The 21089-nt window shown below is 38.2% G+C and overlaps 2 protein-coding genes across 3 annotated transcripts in view; one reads left to right on the forward strand and one right to left on the reverse strand.

Annotated features, from left to right (window-relative positions):
- SMTN (smoothelin) overlaps positions 1-7196 on the forward strand; it is a 74413-nt gene extending 67217 nt beyond the window's left edge. Inside the window, exons 17-20 of one of the 2 annotated variants that reach the window (XM_075212967.1) lie at positions 36-159; positions 464-615; positions 3942-4111; positions 6070-6240. In XM_075212967.1, coding sequence (XP_075069068.1) covers positions 36-159; positions 464-615; positions 3942-4086 — 421 coding nt within the window. In that variant the 3' untranslated portion in view covers positions 4087-4111; positions 6070-6240. Of the gene's footprint in view, positions 1-35; positions 160-463; positions 616-3941; positions 4112-6069 lie in introns of both variants that reach the window. The other variant, XM_075212958.1, reaches the window with a different exon arrangement.
- A 3696-nt stretch (positions 7197-10892) lies between these two features.
- Positions 10893-18727, reverse strand: SELENOM (selenoprotein M). The gene is made up of 5 exons (XM_075212979.1): positions 18549-18727; positions 18249-18284; positions 13363-13397; positions 13061-13139; positions 10893-11351 (listed from the first exon to the last, which is right to left on the reverse strand). The coding sequence occupies exons 1-5, from the start codon at positions 18645-18647 to the stop codon at positions 11160-11162; spliced, it is 441 nt and encodes a 146-aa protein (XP_075069080.1). The 5' UTR covers positions 18648-18727; the 3' UTR covers positions 10893-11159.
- Positions 18728-21089: the final 2362 nt, after the last annotated feature.

Consider the following 21089-nt stretch of genomic DNA (forward strand, 5'->3'; position numbering starts at 1 on the left):
GATTGTCTGTAACCTTGTGTCTCTTTCTATTATAGCCAGTCGAGTCCAGCCATTGCCAAAGTTGCCACCCCCCGCACTGCCGCATTTGGTGTTCCCAATGCGAACAGTATCAAGCAGATGTTGTTAGACTGGTGCAAAGCTAAAACCCGAGGTTATGAGGTATGTGTCCTGGAGCTCATCTTGGTGTTCTCCTGTGATAGTCATAGCCTGGAACTAACAGTTCTTAATTAAAGCAATAGACAATCCATTATAAGTTGGCATGGTTTGAATGGTTTACTGACCGCACATGGCATGGTTTGAATGGTTTACTGACCGCACATGGCATGGTTTGAATGGTTTACTGACCGCACATGGCATGGTTTGAATGGTTTACTGACCGCACATGGCATGGTTTGAATGGTTTACTGACCGCACATGGCATGGTTTGAATGGTTTACTGACCGCACATATGTTTGACTTTCAGCATGTGGACATCCATAACTTCTCTTCCAGCTGGAGCGATGGAATGGCATTCTGTGCCTTGGTCCATAACTTCTTCCCTGAGGCATTTGACTACAATCAGCTTCGTCCACAAAACAGAAGGCAGAATTTTGACTTGGCTTTCTCTGCTGCAGAGTATGTATTGGTCTTGGTGATGGGTTGTCTGTTTTGTCATGTTTGTCACAACGATTTGTGCACAGTGATTTTTTTTTTTTTTTTTAAGGGAAAATGTGAGTTGCTTGTAAAGGAGAAACCATTTATACTGTGCTTTACTATATATTTAATGCTTTCAGAGTGTCCAATATGCATATGTTTTGTGGGGTGGCAATTTATTTTTGTCCTCTTGATGGTGATATTGCTTACATATTACAAGGCAGATCTATTCCCATATGGTGGCATCAGAAACCACCCATGTATTTAACTAGAACTTCTGAAATGTCTGTTTTTTTTTTTGTTTTGTTTTTTTAAAGGTGGTCACTTATTTAACATGTCCATCTAAAGCCTTTAATCTCAACTCTCTCCTCAAGTACCAATAACAAATCATTGAGGTTTTTCTTAATGCAAGATTAATTCTTAAAAACAAAAGTGGTCCCTGGCCAGGTGCATATTACACAATATTACATGTAAGTTTTTACACAGGTTCTGTTGGTACTAGCAATTGTGGACCTTGTGACTCTGGAAAGAATCATGGGAAATCTTAATTTGGGTTATTAAAAATAATTGCTATGTGTTATTCTAGGGTGCCACCAAAAGAGTTATAAATTGTCCTTAACTGTCCAACAGAATTTTTTTTTTTTTTTTTTTTTACAAATATAGATTATTCCTGTTTGAAACCAAGATTAGATTAGAAGATTAGTTCTGTATCGACATTTTTATAAACCTTTTGTGCTTTTCCGAGTGCGCAAACATAAATGCAGCTAACTTGACCATGGCATTATTAAAGCTGGGGATCAGTCTTGCATGAAGTTATGATAGTTAACGATTAAGCAAATCCTCAAAAAAATGAACTATTGATGGTGCTTGAGTAAAGGGTGTAAATGATTGAAGTCGAGCTGTATTTGCAATTATGCAGAATATCAATGGTGTCTTAAAACTGTCAAACACACATATTTTCATAACACCCACTGATGCTCTAGGAGCAGCTTCTCTCTAATTGCATTCTACCATATAACACTCTACTGAATAATTCTCTGCCGCGTCATTAAGTATCTTTGTTCCTTGTAGAAGGTTGATCCTAAAGCCTACTATTGGCACTATTAACCTGCTATGTCTGCTTTCTATGGATATTTAGTTCCATTTCTCATCAGATTTATATTTGCTTTACTGGTGAAAATGCTTTTATTTTTGTTTTTGCAAAAAATGAATATTTTGGCTTTTTTGTGCTTCATCTAATGGTTTGTCAGGCGATAACAATTGATATGGAATGCACTGGAATTGGTAGCTTCTAAAATTGTGGAGGAGAGGATACAGTTCCCTTGGGTGGTAAATAGTTTGCATAGCGATGGCCCACGCTGCAGTCAGACTCTTCCTTTGTCTATCACACACATTGCACTGCTGATCAGCTGTCTAACCGCATAGCATTCACTTTTATCCAGTTGGACTGGCTTCTCTGCAACTAATGAATTCTAGACCATGTGCTAACATATCTACTGGTATGCTACAGTATAATTGCTTTCTTTTGTGGATGTGCAAAGCTTAAAATGAACTGGACATTTTATCCTGTTTTGTAAGGAGGAGGTTAATTCAGATGATGGTGCTCCAACACACTCTCCTGCTCACTAGTAGCATAGTGGAAACTGGTTCCCAATGGTCCTCCCATTAGCAAGATACCTCCAAATCACCAGGAAGGAGGGAAGATGATGTTTTACAAAATACTTTCCAGGATAGGAATGGGGATAGAGGTGGTAATCACATGCAATAACCTCTTTACCAATAATGCATATTAGAAAGATGGTAGATGGTTGTAGATGTCCTAATATTCAAACCAAAAAGAACACTTTCACTATGTTAGAAAATCTAATAGAAAAGGTGATTGTGCGAAGCATAAAGGGGCTCAATGACTAATTGTTAATATCCAGGTTTATGCTAGCAACACGTTCTTGTCCTATTCTGTGTCTGGTAATATGGGTGCTCATATGAAGTAGGAAGATTAGTGCCTATGCTGGTATCTGCAATTTAGTGGGGTTTTTTTGTTTGTTTTTTTTCACATTTTAGTGTACACTCTTTATAGAGAAAATACATTGAGTACCAGTTTAAACCCTAAGTTGACATTAATGCTGGTGGCACATGGGCAGTTTGCCTGACACACAAATGCCCAGTCACTGTCCTCCTAGAAGCACATGGCAAGCTGGAGACACATGGAGCTCCTAGACTCAGAAGCTATATGTACACAAAGTACCCGTGTGACACTAGCCGAAGCCTGGGCCTCCAGCAGCCTGGATCAGTGAGCTTAATGCCTGAAACATGCATTGTTAAAACATTGGCCACAATGTATGTTCTGTACCCTTTATAGTTTTAGATAGACGAAGACAGCTTTGCTAAGCTTTATCTGATTGTGAAAGGTGCAAAACTTTTACTTTGAATTTCCTTTTAGAGGAATTGGGGAAAATAACACTGTACAAATCATTCCAACTAGGGATACTAGAATTGCTCATTTACCTATAGATATAAAACGATGTACTTTAGTTTGGTAGTACTGAGATTGGAGACTTGTTCAACATTTCTATTTTATGTGTTGTGGTCCTAAGCTGGGGACATTGAAATACAGGTTCCTATAGGGATCCTTAATCCATGTGACCACTACAAGTGAATAACACTTCAATAAAGGTCAAGCAGAACTGCCTTAAGAAAAAGTGGCATATTCAAAACCGGAGTCGTGGGGATCAGTGGTCCCTAAGCTCATGTCTTTCCATATATTTGATTGAAACCTCACCAAATGTAAAATCTGAATTGTTGATGAGCCTTCTGGTACAAAAATAAATAAATGTTTGAATAAGACCAAGTTGGCTTTGCCCTTGAAGAAAAGTAAATACCTTTCCTCTGGTGCAGCAGCTGTGTTGCCCATTGTAGACATGCCATGAGCAGCCACCTACTACACATCTCATGCTGCACATACTCAGATTCCACAAAGAATCTGTGCCACCTCTTTACTATCTGGCTTTGTTGCACCTTTCATGGACTGTTTCCCCATTGTGTACCACCTTTGCACCAGTCACAATCACACCCCATGTTATTGTCCAAGGTCTGTTTGTTACCCCAATGGATTTTTGTTCTCCCCAACCATGCACCTCAATTCTTGAACACTCACAGCATGGGTATGTTCATGGTTATGGCACCAGAATGTTTAAACCACTGATGAATGTCTCTCTTGTCTCTCCTTTTTCTCTTTCCCTCCACCGGGCTGTGTACACTGGTTCCCCCTCTTGTCTTTCCACCTCCTTTCCTCCTCTGTTCACCCATAGGAAGCACGCTGACTGTCCACAGTTACTAGACGCAGAGGATATGGTCCGCATGCGAGAACCGGACTGGAAGTGTGTTTACACGTACATCCAGGAGTTCTACCGCTGCCTGGTGCAGAAGGGGATGGTAAAAACCAAAAAGTCCTAGGACTTTTTCCGACCTAGACCCTATGGTGAGAATGCAATTTAATAGTTCCTGGGAAGCTGTGCGTGTGCTGTTTGAACCTTAAACAAAGTGTGCGCTTCCATGCTTGAGCTAATGAATAATAAATTATGGGGGTTGTTAAGAAGTGGCGAACTTGAAGTTACCTGCCTTTGCTCAAGGATTATAGCCGAGCAGTAAAGTACTTCAACAATCCAAACTGTCTTGAGCATTCTTAGACTCCATCATGAGTGTGTCCAGAGGAGCTCTGCTCATCCGTATTAAATAGTAAATTTGTCACATTCCAGTAAGCGTGTAGTGACATAGAAAATATGAGAGCATGCTATGGGGCTGAGGTTAGGTCATTGTGTAATCTGTCTTTATAAAAACATGCATAAAATTAGGATAACTCTCGTGACAATGTGGACATTTCTTAGTTTCAGGGGTGATTAAATGCTCTTATGTACAGGTATGTGTCTGTTTGACATCGCAGTCTAGCAGATCCAGGATGAAATGTCATTCTGACAAATGTTTTTATTGTATAGTTTTATTCTTATGACAATCTGACCTGTATAGATTATAGATCACTTCCTAACTTTACAATATGCAGCTTACTTTCAATTTTTGTTACCACAGCAGACAAAGAAAAGTGCAGGGTGCATCACACACCCCTATTTCTTTATACGAATACCTTTAGCCTGGCTGTCATAACAGAAGTGAATTCCTATCATCAAATGTCAACTGAACCAGTATCAACAGGACCATTTAGAAGTATTCACAATTACAGATCTTATCTAGGTCCCTGTTAAATGTGTTCATAAATGAGTATACATAGTATTAATTTGTTTTATCCAAAACATTACGTGCCGAAGGCACACTCTAAAATCTTAGTTACAGAAAGACCATATGACCTCCGTAACTTTGTTGTGTTTTTTTTCACGTATGCACATGTAAAATGTTTGATATTTTGCTCAAGACTAAAACAAAAAAAAACAAAAACAAATCTACAAAGTGTTTTAAAATAAGTTTCTTAGTAAAGCTACTGAGCTTTGGTAAACTTTTAGAATTCCCTTCTCAACTTATTGCTTAAATATCCATCCTTCAACTGCCATGCCAGGAGAGTGTTAAATCCAGGACACTGGGCATGCTCTTATATGGTGCTAAGAGAGGGGAAACTTTCTGCAGATACATAAACTAAATGATGGAAATTATGAGTCACTGAACTTGTATATGTACCTTAGCAAAGGTCAGGTTAATAACAGGGGCCCTAATGATGAGCACACATGCCAGCAAGCATTTTGTACCATGATCATTTACAGTTCAAACTTTTATTTAAAGTCTGACCCCATTTTTCCCTCTGTAGAGCTCTGTAATGTCTATAATTGATTAGAATTGAGGTTTATGCAGATTTAAAGTCTGGACCTTATCTCACTGGTATTAATAAATGTAATATATGCAGAATATCCTGTGCTCATGTGGTACTGAGCATCACAGAAGATTAGTGATAATAAACCCTGCCTATAAATAGGATGCTTTTTCTTTTAAAGAGTATAAAATCATACTGCTGTATTAATGGGGATTTGTTTTAAAATAGGACCTGACTATACAGAATATTTTATGTATATGTATTACTTTTATTATGTATTCAGTTACAGCGAGTTCCCATTCATCTATTGTAATTGCAGAGTTCTTGCCTGCATTATGGAATTGGGGGCGCTACAGATATGGTTTCGTCATTATATTGCATGCAGCACATGATTGTGGTTTTAAGCACAGTTCTAATATGGGGGTTTAACCAAGTTTGAGCTGAATTCCATTTAAAAGTCTCTGATTATTTTGTGTTCTACTTTCTCCTCCCTTCTTTTCAGTTACTTGGCTGCTTTTTTTCTTTCCCTGTCCTTTTCCACCTGTCACATTCTGTCTTATTTGCCCTTCCTGAGGCTCTTTAAATACTAGGTCATTTCATCAAAGGATGTTCCTTTCTTGCAGGTATCTTGTGGATTGTGTCCCCCTGGTGGAGGTTGAGGACATGATGATTATGGGGAAGAGGCCAGATTCAAAGTGTGTTTTCACCTACGTCCAGTCCTTATACAACCACCTAAGGCGGCATGAAATGCGTCTACGCAAGAATGAATTTTAATAAAGCCCTTTTTAATCCCCCTCGACTTATCCTGGCACAGCACCAGCACCAATGCAGCTATTGCCACTGCAATAGAGCACAACTTCACAGTTAACCCCATGATCACTAAAGGGACACATTTATGGGGTTACATTGTGCTGTCAACATGTTGCATGGAGCTCCTGACTACACTTTGGCTTTTGTTGATGCTTCCTCATGTTAGCCTGTGCGTGGCTAGAGCATTGCAGTGCAATGCATTGTAGCTCTTTGGAAGGCCATCATCTAGTGCTGTGCTGGTGGGAATCGGCCACTGCCTCAAATATCTATCCCATTCCTACAGAGTTAATATATTTAGGTAGTATTATATGAAAAAAAAAATATAGCACCAGGCAAGCGCTAGGCCTTTATTACAGCCACAAGCTTTAGATTAGCCACGGTACTCTAAGTACCTTATTTTTCACATTCATTGGTTGTCCATAATTGTTGAGCAAGAAAAGGAAAGTTAGAACAGATGAGCAATGTAAGATCAAGCAGAAATAGAATGTTCCTTTATGCGTGCCACAGGAAGGAAATCGCTTGTGACGCAAACGCTGCTTAATCTCGAGTGTACACTGCACTAACACTGAATAATCAGATATATGTACCACTAAAGCGCACATCATCATCTTGCTATATATTATGAATACAAATGGTATGTATGGACTGGCTGATGTCCTTTTTTATAGCGAGTATATTGGTTGGTGTTACAGACATACACTTAACCATGAATGATATGCTGAACTCTGTACATAAAGAAATTGAATATATGTTTTACAATGTCCTATACTGGTTTACCCTTAATATATATCCGTATTTAGGAATGCACTCATGTGATGCATCCTGAATTTTAAAGGTGACGTATTTCCAAACCTGAAAACCAATCTATTTGACAAGTCATTGTCCTCATATTCTGAGTAATATATGAGTTATCTGTAATGATGACTTTCTTTTTTGTTTTTTGTTTTATTCGGTGCTTTTTTATTTAGTAACATACTGTCCTATTGAAAGGAGTATGTGTTTCTTCCTAGTGGATGTCACGCAGAACATACTTGCTACTGTCAAAACTGTAAAACCACACAGTGCTTCAAAGAAGTCTTATTTTTTCTATGCCTGCTAAAAGTACCATTAACTACTGGGATATTATATAGAACTTTTCTCCTGACATTGGGAAATTTTGCTTTCCCTAGCTGTGTTTCTGCCACAAGCACTCATGTAACACACTCTGATCTCGCCAATAAATGCAAGCTTTACAGTGTAGCAACCCTGGAGCGCTCTGTTATATCATGAGCCACGTTCTGTTGGATCTGGAACTGTTTAGCTCTTTCTCCATATACAGCTCTGGAGAGAGATGTGATTGTAGTCAAGTTAGTATCAGAAAACTATGGTAGATATTCATACATACAGACATACAATTTTTCCCCTTGTGTAAACATGTCCGACCATGACTGTACTATAATGCAAGTTTGGCCAGGAATAATTTTTATGTCCATTTTAATTGTCTGCAACTTAACTTTTATCAAGAACAGCCATTATCACACTGAAACACCTATAGTTGCTAGTGATCATTTTAATTTGCATGTCTGTCTAAGTGTTGATCTAGGAGGTGCTATATGTCAGGACTTATTGAAACTGTGTTGTTGATGCCTGAAAAGCACATTCAAAATGGGAATTAGCATCTCTGTAGCACACATTAATTTTCATTCATTTTTACCTATTTTCCCATTACATATATGTAAACGAGCCCTTAATGTATTGTTTTACAATATTGCCCTTTTTCTTTGGAGGGGAAGGGATATGTAAAAAATCTGTTTTAATATATAGGAGAGTTATATATATATATATATATATATATATATATATATATATATATATATATATATATATATATATATATATATATATATTATTTTCCTATAAGGTTTTGACAGCAACCTTATTGAAACTATGATTTTATTTTATTTTTTAATCCTCATGATGTAATAGGATAATCTGCATCACCAGGATCAGAACATAGACTGTAGCTGTCTTTTTATGGAGAGTCTGACAACTTTTGTAAATACTGTGTGCTATACAATAGAAATGCTAGCAATTTTCCATGCTTCAAACATAATCCACCACCACCCTTAGACGTTCCTGTTTAGCTTTGCATATGCAAGACTTGGCTCAGACTTTATGTTCCTAAGTTATTCACAATCCAACAATATTTAAAATGACTCGCTGCAGTCCAATTTTTCATTGTGCAATATGTGCTCATGTTGGAATGGGAACATATGTATTTCCTCGTTATTAGAGAAATGCAGAGCTTATGTACACTTGGGCTTTTTTTTTTCCATCATTTCTCTTCAGTTGGCGTCTCTTCTGTGTGACAGGTGAACAGGAGAGATGAATGCCTACATAAAGGGCATTAATCGCTATGGAACAACACAGGAACTATTGCACATAGCTGACTTGCCAAATTGGATGATGGGACATATTCTGCTTTCCCAGTCCCTGTTCCTTTTTCACTCATACCTGTGTTGTCGTCCGCTTTGGCCGCTAGTTGAAAATGTGCAGCTATTCTTAAATCTCCCCGTAGGACCAATGATTGGTGTGAGCATCCATCTTTTCTGCTCTTTTGACAGGTTAAAAGGAATTAGACTGGTTAAAAGACGCTTGTGTGCACAGACCCTTATTCTCAAAGAACCCATGTTATCCTTGGGACTCTCCGCATTTAGCGACACTACTTCCTGCCTAGTGTCCAGTGATCTGGTTTCAGATATTGGCCTTTAATTTATGTTTAAAAAAAGTGTTTATTTCCATTGGTAAAACGCAGACCTAGAACACACTACATAATCGCTTTACTTTCATTTCAGTATTAAGACACTGTTTGAAGATCTTACATAGGGTTTTTATCTAAGTGAGCGTAGTACACTTCAGTCTGCTGTGCCCTTTGCATTTGTGTGTGTATGTAAGACACTGCATTCACACTTTCTTTCCACAGCACAAGCAAATGGTTTGTCTTTTGTCTGTGTACATTTGTTTGTATACTCTGTGTATGGACATGACCTAGAAGACACACACATGGATATTTGTGTTGTATACAAAAGTGTACAGAAGACTACTCATTGACAACTGGTATCCATAATTTTTTTTCATTTTTTAAAAAAAAATAAAAAATTAAATGCAGATTTAGCCAATTTAAATTTTTGGGTGATGTAAGGAATAGTGTGTATATATATAGGGGCAAAACATGACTCAGGATTCCGAGTGCCTTCCCTTACTCCATTAAGAAGCACACTCAAAGCCATTGCATACACTTTATACGTACGTCTTTAAATATAGAGCAAAGCTATGCAACTCATCTTGACCAAGCAAAGTAGAAAGTGTCTTTGTTTCTCCACTAAAAAGGAGTTCTTCACTGTTCTGCCTGTTGTGACCGGAAAGCTTTGATCACTCCTCAGACACCGCTTTTGTGTACAAGTATTTTTATACACCAGCGTGTGCTGTCATTTTAATAAAGTTATATTAACTAATATGATCTCCAGATTCATTATTTTTATTTGCATGTAGGCTGGAAATTGGCATCTGAGTATTTCGCAATAACAGGCCATAGTGTGAATCCACTTTAAGGAACTAAAATGCTAAGTTTATGTTTACCATGCGTGATGTCCTATGTTAAATACTTAATATAAAACTTTTCTTATGTTCACTTACATCATAAAGTTTGAGTACAACCAAAACACACTTTTTTTTTTTTTTTTTTCTCCTTTTTAATAAACTAATTTTTTTTTTTTTTTATTATCGAACATTGAACAGTCACTGTAGGTGTTAAGCAAGATCTGACCTCTCCTTGTCATTGGGGACGGTTTGCATCTGTTCTCAGCCAGGGTGCTTTGTAGCTGAGATCTTCATTCATGTCCCTGAAGACGTGGTGATCAAATCAATTAAGAATCTTGTTTCTATACCTCCAGCTCATCGGGTTCATCAGCTGTTGGACGCTGCCCACCATATTTTCACAGTCATGGAATGATTGGGGGGTTGTGGGAGCTGTAGTATAATAGCAGGTTGAGGCCTGGGTTCTAAAGATTGTACATTTCATTGCTAATATTGAATTCTATGGCACAAACTAAGTGTAGTACTATCTATCAATACAGATACCCAACTTTAGTAGTCTCTTTATGAATACCAACTTGTTCTCAAAATCTACCAGTAGTGATTAATGCATTGGCAGTTTTCATGTCAATTACAATCTGTCATATTACAATACAGTTCAGTGACCAAAGAGGAAAGAGCCTTGTGCAACTGCTTAACATCTTATCACAGAATGAAATCTATTGTAACAGAACACTAGAGGGAACTCGTTAGCCACAGTCTGAAAAATGCCATGTGCCGTACATTCACAGCCTCCGAGATTTCATACAGGTCAAAAGCTGAGCATGCAGCGTTTCAGTCACTGTGACCGCACGAACTGTGCTTAAGTATAAATCAACCAATCTACACTGAACAAGGCTGCAAAGATGTCGCTGAAATGCTGCTGACAGCTTTCTTCCTATTATGGCAACCTCCTACAGAGCAGTGAGAGAGCATGATGGACATATTAAGTGAAGCATGTACAATGTAGTCATTTCATGTGCATTATTCAGATTATGGCATTTGATGTAGTCGTCATATCAAATAGTGACTATAACTTATTTTTAATATGGCTATCATCATGGCAAGACCATACATTTTGCATGTTGACCTTGAAAGAAGTACTGAGGATAATGACAAGTTGGTTCATTTCATTACAGTGTAATATTCTACATTTAAAAATCTCAAGGGGGGGGGGGGTGTTTTTTTTCCCTATTGCCCAATAATTCAGTTCAACCCTTTCTCTGACACAAGTACCCATTGCTGCAATCTATCTCTTGTGGCAGACAAAGGGTTGGTGTTTATCCTGCTCCTACAACTCTTCCTTGGTGTCCTCCTCACTCTTCCCCTTTTCACTATCAAGTATGTCTTGCCCAGCAAGTCTTGCTGGTGCCACCTGGAATTCAGGGGGCACGGGGGAGTCTGGGCTTTCCTTCTTGTAAAATCTCAAATCCTTCAGTAGTTGGTTGATTTCAATCCTGTTCATGTCGCTAAGTGGAATTCTCTGCAATAGAGAAAAAACATATAGCAGATTTTATATGTGTCACAAAAAAATGGAATTCGGTGAAGAGAGTTGCTCATGAAACTGAAGATCTTACTATAACTTGTAGAGGCTTCATTACAAATAACCAGCTATCTTTTTGTTTGTGAAAGAAATGAGATCTGGAATTAAAGAACACCCCTGAGGCCTTAAACAGAATGTGTCAAGGAGTGTTTACACTGATCTCCAGATGTCACATATGGTAAATGTACAGTTAACCCCTTCTGTGTAAGAATATGCGGCTCTTGGGTTATGCAAAGACTAAGTAAATGGATTTAATCTGCATCCTTTAGAGCAGGAGTTGACATAATCCTTTCCTCTTAGCAAACTAGTCTGTGCTAATCTTACTACATCTCTCAATGTATAAACCTCTTCTACCTTATATTTTTTTTTTTTTTTTTTTTACTAAATCTTGTTTGGGTTTTACAATCTAGATCTATTATCTCCTGGGTTTTTATCCATTAAGCAATAGCTTGGTAAATAAGGTAATTTGGGTCATGATTAAAATAAGGGGTTTTGCATCTTTTTCATGCTTTATATTTTACTCTTATTGCTGCAAGTGCATATAAACCACAATGCAGCGCAATTTGCATAGCTTGGAGAGAACCATGGTGACAGTATAACCTGCTGCATTTATGTCTGATCTCCAATTATGCGGTCTATGGAGGTACCTATAGCCACCTGCCTATTCAATGTATTTATGGCTGGTTTGCAGTGTTTTGTTGTGGTTTTTTTTTTTTATTTCTTTGGTATAATGGGCGTGGCGTTTTAAGGTACAGTCCTGTACACTGGGACTCCCAGGTCTCAGCTGCCAGCCACTTTGGTTTTTTTTTTTCTGCTGTGGGTTGGCCCTTGAAGGAAATTATTGTAGAGTAGCAGTCTTCTCCGCAATAGATTACCATTGGTCACTGCTGGTTTGTAAAATGGGGAGGGGATTGCCAGATTCTGTGGTACCAGTTATTTATTACACATTTCATAGGTTGTTTTTACTCATCATTTTTATTTTTATTTTTCTTGCATGTTTGTACAGTAACATTAATATACAAATGAAGCACACACATTTCATTACCTTGTTTAAATATATACAGTTTTGATCACATTTAGAGTAAAAGATTGCTTCATTCAATTTTGAACTGACAGACCACAATGTCATTTTCAGATGACAAGAAGTAGAAAGTGGAATGTTAAGAGTGTTAAGCTTTAATTGTATTTTATTTTTGAATACACAGACTCTTCAGTCAGATTAAATTAGATTTATTGTTGGATGCAAATGTTACATCTAACAAATGACAATTAATGTGATCATTTCCATTTGATCATATTGGGAATAGAGTCGGCCACACAACGATTCTTTATAAAAAATAAATTCAAGTATCAAATTGCCGCATTAGTAGCCATCTTACACTAAAATTGGAAAGTGTGTGTGTGGTTTTTTTTTTTACTCCTCAAAGAGAAATATCATTGTAGCTGAAAGTGAATAATTCCCCTGAGGCCTTCAAGCAGAATGTGTCAAGGAGTGTTTGCAATGATTTTCAGGTGTCACATATGGTAACTGCAGTGCACCCCTCCCCCTGCTGCTGTGTAAGAATATACACCTAGACTACTGCCAGCATGCATTGTGTTTCAGTGATGACTCTATGTACCCTCTTACCTCTCCTCTATCAATCACTTACCTCCAGCTCCTCATACTGGGAGGAAAATAGTACTAGTTCAGGGTCTGCGCCAGGTATATGTTTCATCTCAAGGTTATGGCTGGGAGAAATCAAGCTGTCAAGGACCAAACTTGGGTGATATTGATTTAACTTCTACAGTTAGAGCAAACATCTGAAGCTATATTATGCCATATAACATATTGCAAATATTGTTTAATCATACACTTCTGTCTCACTCTGCAACAGTTGTTCCCCTAATTTAGGAGGGTAAAGACATTCAAAATTCAAGCTAATGTCAGTTTCCTCAATTAAGAGAAGGATACTAAAGAGGGATGTCCTCCGTGACGAAGGCCTTCACCTGGAAGAATACATGTGGTTAGTTTGTGGCTTGGACACTTAGCTCATCACTCATTAATAAGTCGGTAAGGGGCTGTAATCTTATCATTTCACTCAAAAATACAAGGCCTTGCCATGGTATATAAAACTTGTCTATAGGTAAAAATTACTATTGTGTCTTGTAATACTTTGCACTACCAGGATGGAAGATTTAAGTGATTAAAAATCCCCCCCATCTGTATAATCTAGTCTACTTCTGGCTAAATTGCTTACAGATTTGACTGGATTATAGTAAACCAGAGAGATCCATTTGTAAAGTGTGGCTCTCAGGGGTGGGACATATTTATTTCACTTTCTTGATTACAATTATCATAAAATCACAAAAACAATGGCTTGGTGGTAGTAGCACTAAAGATAATTGGTGCAAACAAAAACGTGGTGTTAAGCTGAGTACACACTACAGAAATTTCTACCAACTTTTTATGCAGAGCGATTTTACATGCGATTGATGATCCGATCGCTCGGTCCATGGACTGCATACACACTAGCCTTGTTTAGGACAATAAAGGGAAGAGCGGACGTCCCTTTAGCCACTTTTTACAGCCATTGTCGTTGTCGTGAGTAATGACTGTAATTTCGTACTCACTGTTGTGGATCGGTTGGAAGTTTATACACACTACACAGCGGAAATGAGATTGGACCGAAAATATTAAACGGTACGACCAACCAAATGAGGCGATAATCGTCCATTTGGGCAGACTTTCGACCATCGTGTCACTGCACACACTGACCCGACTTTTGAACGAGCGGTCGTATGTCGGCTGTTTGAGCCGATTATTGGATTAAAACAGTGTAGTGTGCACCCAGCTTTACTCAGAGAAACCAATCATTCAGTGTCTCATGTTCTAGTGCAGTTTAGAAACTGAAAGCAAACCTCTGATTGTCTACTATCGGTTATCACACTTTGTTTTTTTCTTTCTTCCCCATAAACCAGTATTCATACATGTCCCCCACTGAATGTGTTAACTTTAACCCCACAGACAAACCTTGAGCTCACATATAGTTAAAAATTATGTATTGATTAATAATTATTCAAAATATAAGTATGTTTGACAAACAAAGCGAATTACAGCCATTCACGTACACCCCATTGTAATACTTCCACTTGTTTTTAGAATTTTCCCATAACCAATACAATGTCTCAGAACATTGTTTGAAAATCATTGATGTACTGAACTCTGACAGTGCAAGTTACGTTTCATTGTGTGACAATCATTCATTGTTTAGATTACACATTACCCAAAGAGCTAAAAATAATCAGGATCTGCCATCCAACTTGCTCAACAATTAGCATCACCTTTCTCCAAATATGGCCCTTTGTCCAAAGTTATCTGGAAATAACAAATAACCTTTAAGCATTTTACTGTGACCTTGGGGTTTACAAGTGTTTGGGCCACATTACAGGTTTTTCACTTTCCTGTTTGAACTAGTTATTTTCCTACCTTAACGAACTCTGATACCATCTGTGTGGGTTTAACCCTGTGTGATCATCTGGAAAACACTCCTGCTAAATGAGACTACTATCCTCTGTGTGTGTGTGCGATATAATATTGTGATTTTGTGTGTTACGCTGCTGTATTACACAAGGATTTGTAGCACTTCATGTGAGGAAAGTGGATGAAACCTATATTTAAGCACTATACACTTAAGTTTTGGAAAATCTGTGCCACTGTTATGAGTATTATAGGGATAATAATGAGCCGGTTGTGAGTGGGTACATCAGGGGTAAGGAACCATATATGTACAGCTGGGACTGTGGTCAGTTATGTAGTATCGTAGTATAACTATACCATCCTGGATTATAGGCTGAAAGCAGTGCGATCAGTGCTGAATATGTCTCTGTGGTTACCCAGTAAAACAAAAGCAACATATGTCCCATTAACAGAAGCTGAGAAGGAGACAGACTGTATATATCTGTCCAATGACTAGTCCATATTCTGACTGGTCCCACTTAGACACAGCGGAGGAAGCTATTTTATTGGCTCGGCTGATACTAATGAGAATGTAGCTAGACCGTTCTTCAGGAATCAATACATCACGAATATGTCAAGGGCATTACTATATCCAGTGCAGACCATACAACTGCCTCCTAACATTTGGATAGGCAGCATCCGGACGGGGTAGGGGTGAGCTAGGCTACCACATTCTCTCCTCCCTTTCCCACCAACCCTATTCATCATTCATTGGCATGTGCACAAGCAGCAGTAAGCTTTCCCACCGATCTTGACAAACCTGTCTATATATAATATATATTTATTTATTTATTTATTTATTTTTTCAGACTAATGTGCCAGTTTGCTACTAATTGTAACAGGTCCACTATACACCTATCATGTGCGTTTCTATTCTTTTCTGGTTAGGGCTGCCATCTGTTAGTGGGACTAAATGTCCATGTTATTAATGGGGCAAAAACATAATCCCTTTTTTTTGCCCAAGGTGGAAACCTCTTTTTAATTTTATATATTTTTTGGCTCAATGTAGGTTATACATTAATTTAATGTGCAGTGCATTCTCTTATCATTGGAAAAAGAGCTCAGTTCTAATTTAGAGTGATTGATATAACATTAGCTATTGTCTTGTGTCCACGGGGCCTATTTATCATGAATGTATTTGTCTTACATCATGTGGAAACAGCTTTTTCCACATGATTAGCAAATATTAATATCGGGACTTTTTAACAATGTACTAAATCAGGAGATATCATCTTTAACCAAACTAACACTCTGTACCACAGTACCAAGCTCTGAAAGAAGCAGCCGAGGGACAGAAAGAGAAATCTTAAATTTTCTCAACGGGGCTGTCCCGGCAGGAATGGGAACCAAAAAATTGATCTGGAAACGTATCTTATTTGCTGCGATCAACGTCTATAAAAGATGCTACTTCATGGGCCAAATATAGTCCTACTTCAATAGTTATGTCATTCCAATGTTCACCCCCAGCACTCCTGTGTCACCACTTTATTCATAGGCTACAATAAAAATAAAACAATTTGCAGTGCAGCTTAGGCTGTGGAGACCCACCCTATGTGTTCCTACCCACATATGTAGTTTCTATGTATTTTCTTTTACATGGTAAACAGATGAAATCTGGTCAAGCAAATTAGTTCTGGCAGTTATTAATATCAGTACACAGACATACTTGATCAGGTTGCATGTGGGAAACGCAGATCATTGTAAACAATGTTAATAGTTGCCTGCGTTTCAATGCATTAGAGAACACCTGAAAACTCATTCGTGGATATGGATCTCTACTTATAATAAAACAATCCCTCAAATACTTTCTGTATGATTAGTTTCACCTAGCACCTGATCTTTCATTATATATTCTTGCCTTGTTTGATTTGAAGACATATAGTTTGTGTTTTGTATATGTCTACCCTTCCCCATCATTGCAGACAGACAAATGTTCTAATTCAGGAAAGTGCTTTATATTTGTGAATTCCCTTTAAAAGAACATAACTGCAATTGCCTTAGAGGGAAATGTACCTGCATTAGATATTTTATTACTGCTAATGGATCATAACTGTATAAGCGGTGAGTTCTGCTCAGTACGTATAAAACCAGCAACATTGTTATCCCTATCCCAAATATAGAGCCATATAAAACAGGTGAGATTCATTTGCATCTCCTTCTGTACACAACATTTCAAGCACTTGTAAAATATAGCTGCTTGTTTTAGAAAACATGTTTTATCACCAATGCATTGTCAACGGGTGACCAATATGAAGGTCCATTGAGTATTTCCAGCAAATAAAGGGTTATTGTTTTTGAGTTTGAACAGGTTTTTTTTTTTTTTCTATTTTTTTTTTTTTACAAAAACCGCTTTTGATCCCCACATCATTCTTTCACCACATATGTAAATGATTTACAAAGCGCAGGTATTCACACTAACAGATGCTTTAAAAAGTCTATTGGGTCACATGCTTCAGTTGTTTAGGGCTTTATAAATATTCATCTTGTATAACACACTTTCCTTTAGTTTTTGATGTAATGTCAGACTCTGCTCAGTAGCATATTAGGAACATTTTAAAAGGAAAAAAAAAATACAGGTAGCCCAGTATGGGACTGATCCACCCCCCCCCCAGTCCAGCCAGCCCCTGAGCACTGGTGGAGCTGCTGGAGGTCTGGTGCTTGCCTGTATCTGTTGATGTATGGTACTACCATTATCATGTCAGGTCCTATTGCTGTGAACACAGAGAAGTGGCTTGAGAGGCGTAAAAATTCTAAGGAACTTTCTGTGCATTTATGGTTTGACCTGCCATGTGTTTTCTCTGTGTCACTGAAGTATTAAATCACTGTAGTAAATACAATTTGAATCCTGAAAAATGTGTATGTATAAAAATCTAAGCACTTCCTGTCTTTGTATTTTAAAATATATTTCCCTTATACCACCCAGCATGGCCACCTCTTGTCAAATGATCTGCGCCTGGACTTCCCACTTTATTTACTATTGGAGTTGTGCTGAATGAATTAACGGATGTGAAGGATGTTACTGGGGTGGAGGGGGCTCACTTTGGATGGTTTGCATCTTCAACTTTGTGATACACAAACAAAGTCTACGTGCATAGGGTTGGGAATAACTGCGTATGCCTTGTCCAAGCAGTAGGTCTCTCCTCTATGGAGGCAGAGCTTGGTAAAAATGGAACGCTCTCTACATTTATATATATATAATAAATATATATATAATCAGATGTTTATAAACCAACAGGACAGGGTCATTATCTTATTGCTGACCTGAGAGACTTCACCATTTCACAAGACAATGCTCATCCTGTCACACACTATGAGACCACAATCGCATTTTTCTGCCTTACCTCTTTCAGTCTGTTTAGCTGTCATCCGCCACATGTCTGTAATACAGAGATAAAACATGTTAGAGCCTGTTACTGCCTATCACTAATAATTGTACTCTACCAGATGTTGCTCTGCAGACGTCTATGTAGTAATATGGTCAAGCAGCTACCCACATGCCAGTATTAATTGCTAATCCTAATGACTCTAGTCTTTCTCCACTGTAAGCAATTTAAACAGTTTGCACAACTCCATTGCAGCCTGCATGGAATGAGTTATTTCCCTTTGAAAGGACAGCATCTGTGTGATTTGCCATTACTCACCTCTACTTTTCCCCGAGACATCTTCTCTAACTTATTCCAGTCAATCTGGAAGCCCAGCAAGGGCTGAAAGAAGCCGAACAGGAGCAATGGCAGCCACATTTGTGGAATCTACTGTGTGCTTGATAGAGTGAGAGAGCAGTCAGACAAGGAAGTACATGCAGAATGTGTGTATGTTTGTGTGTGTGCCACGTCAGTGATACTGCTGGAAGAGGAGGGGGTCAAATCTCCCTTCTCCCTCCTCTATACCCTGGAGTAAGAACAGATAATGAATATTCTCCATCACCAGAGACTTAGGTTACATCACTCAGAGCACATCTGTGAAACACAATGCAGACATATGTTGCCCTTTCCCGCAGTCAGTAAAAATGTGTATTTAGTCTAATTTTATACACATTTAAAGCTATATGCTCATGGTTTTTATATCTCATACGTTCACAAATGTGAAATTTACATTCAATTGTTAGAGGCACATTTACTATAATATGGGAATGTTTTCCCATTATTGCATACATGCATGGTTAACACTGCACATATTTCCAAAAAAAAACAAAACATTTAAGCAGCCTTAAATTTACTGACGTTCAGTTTTTGTATTTTGAGTGATTTAAGGGTCTTGAATTGATTCAAACTTAAAAAAAGTTAGCCCAGAGTTCTGACTTGTGCAGGTCCACCGAAGTGAATGTAAAACACTCTAACCTGTTGCATACAAGCTATTATAAGAGCTATTTAAGCCAATATGAAACTGTTTGTTCATATGCATTACATGTCCCTGTGATAACCAGATTAAGCCTCACACTGTAATCCATTACATTGCTGTGCTGCTTTAAGCCCTGCATGCTCAGTGCTCTGTCAGTTACTCAGTAGTCCTGATCCACAGATAATGGTCAGGAATGTTTCAGCCAGAGCATCCAGCAAGGAGGTGCTGCAGAAGCTTCACATGGCCCACGAAGCAGTTCCAGTGATGGAGTCTGGTAGCAGCAGCAAATACCCTACAGTGGAAATCATGTGGCTGTTGAGCTAACTGTGTTTGTCTGGTCTGTCCAAGCAGCAGTGCTAGCTGGAATAGTCACTAATTGCTGTAAAACTGTAAACCCCCAAAAACCTTAATGGAGCAGGATGATAGAGTAAGCCCAAGATAACCAGCGTATAAATCTGGGGATGTAGTGTAAGGCATTACCTCTCTCCTCCGATTGCATTGCCAGCCCTATTCTTGCACTATACTATATCATTGACAGTCACAAGAGAAGGGCTTAGAATGGTACATGTCAGGGTCATAGATTGCAAGCATGGCTCTCTTACCTCTTTGTCTGTTTTACATAATATTGTTTATTACTGTGTTTGTCGCCAACTGTAAAGTGCTACGGAATTTGCTGGCGCTATATAAACAATTGTTGATGAAATGTTGATGATGATGGGTTTGTTTCTTTCTTACTAAGTTGTGAAAGTGGACAGTGTAAACTGTAGGCCCGATTGGTTGTTTGTCTTCTCTCCTTTTCTCTCTCCACTTCTCCCCTCTCTTCCCCTTCTGTCTGGTAGGATAAACTGTGAGACAATCTGCCCCCTCTGTTAATGTAACAATTATATAATTTCCTATCTAGCTTTGTCTTTTGATTTAGCAGTCACACACACACACACACACACCCACACCTATTCTAGGCTTACATGGTAAAATAGTACATGGGATCATCATCATCACCATTTATTTATATAGCACCACTAATTCCGCAGCGCTGTACAGAGAACTCATTCACATCAGTCCCTGCCCCCATTGGAGCTTACAGTCTAAATCCCCTAATATACACACACAGATTAGGGTCAATATTGTTAGTAGCCAATTAACCTACCAGTATGTTTTTAAAATGGCACCTTTAGAAAACAACAAGACACAAGAAGTAAACATGCATTATGCCATGAAAAATACAAGTGTTAAATAGAATGCCAGTTTCGGTATGAGCTGAACTACATTTATATTTGCTAAAAACTTTATAAACATTTTAAACCGTGTAACACTCAAGTAAGATAAGGTACAAAACGATACAGTCCTGAGTTTGAATACATATTTTAATACATTAGTACATCTGGTATGTACTAACGTAGAGGGTGGAAAAAAAGAGCAAGGTTATATAATTAGGGTACAGTGTGGTGGTAAGGCAGCATATATCGAAGCTCAATGGGGTAAGATGGTCCTGCTTGCAAGCTTACAATCTATAGTACCACAATTTCATACAAGTTATCTTGAGCTATTTGCCCATTAATTAAAATGCTTGCAAGTGGATGGCAGCAAGAGACGGCTGCACTTTAAATAAGCTCTGTGCCCCATCTCTCACAAATATAAAACCATAAAAAATGTGAGAAGGCAGTGGGAAATTTTAATGTCTTGCTGAGGAATGTAATAACACCAAGAACACAGAGGTTTAAAGGAACTACTTAGCTACGAACATGAGCAACAAGTGTCCTGGCTCCGTGTCAGCGAGTGCAATGCCAAAGAAAAACAGTGGTCAAACATCTACTTTGGGCTGGCCGATTAGAACAAGGTTTAGG

Source organism: Mixophyes fleayi, chromosome 1, assembly GCF_038048845.1.
Source record: "Mixophyes fleayi isolate aMixFle1 chromosome 1, aMixFle1.hap1, whole genome shotgun sequence".
NCBI lineage: Eukaryota > Metazoa > Chordata > Amphibia > Anura > Limnodynastidae > Mixophyes > Mixophyes fleayi.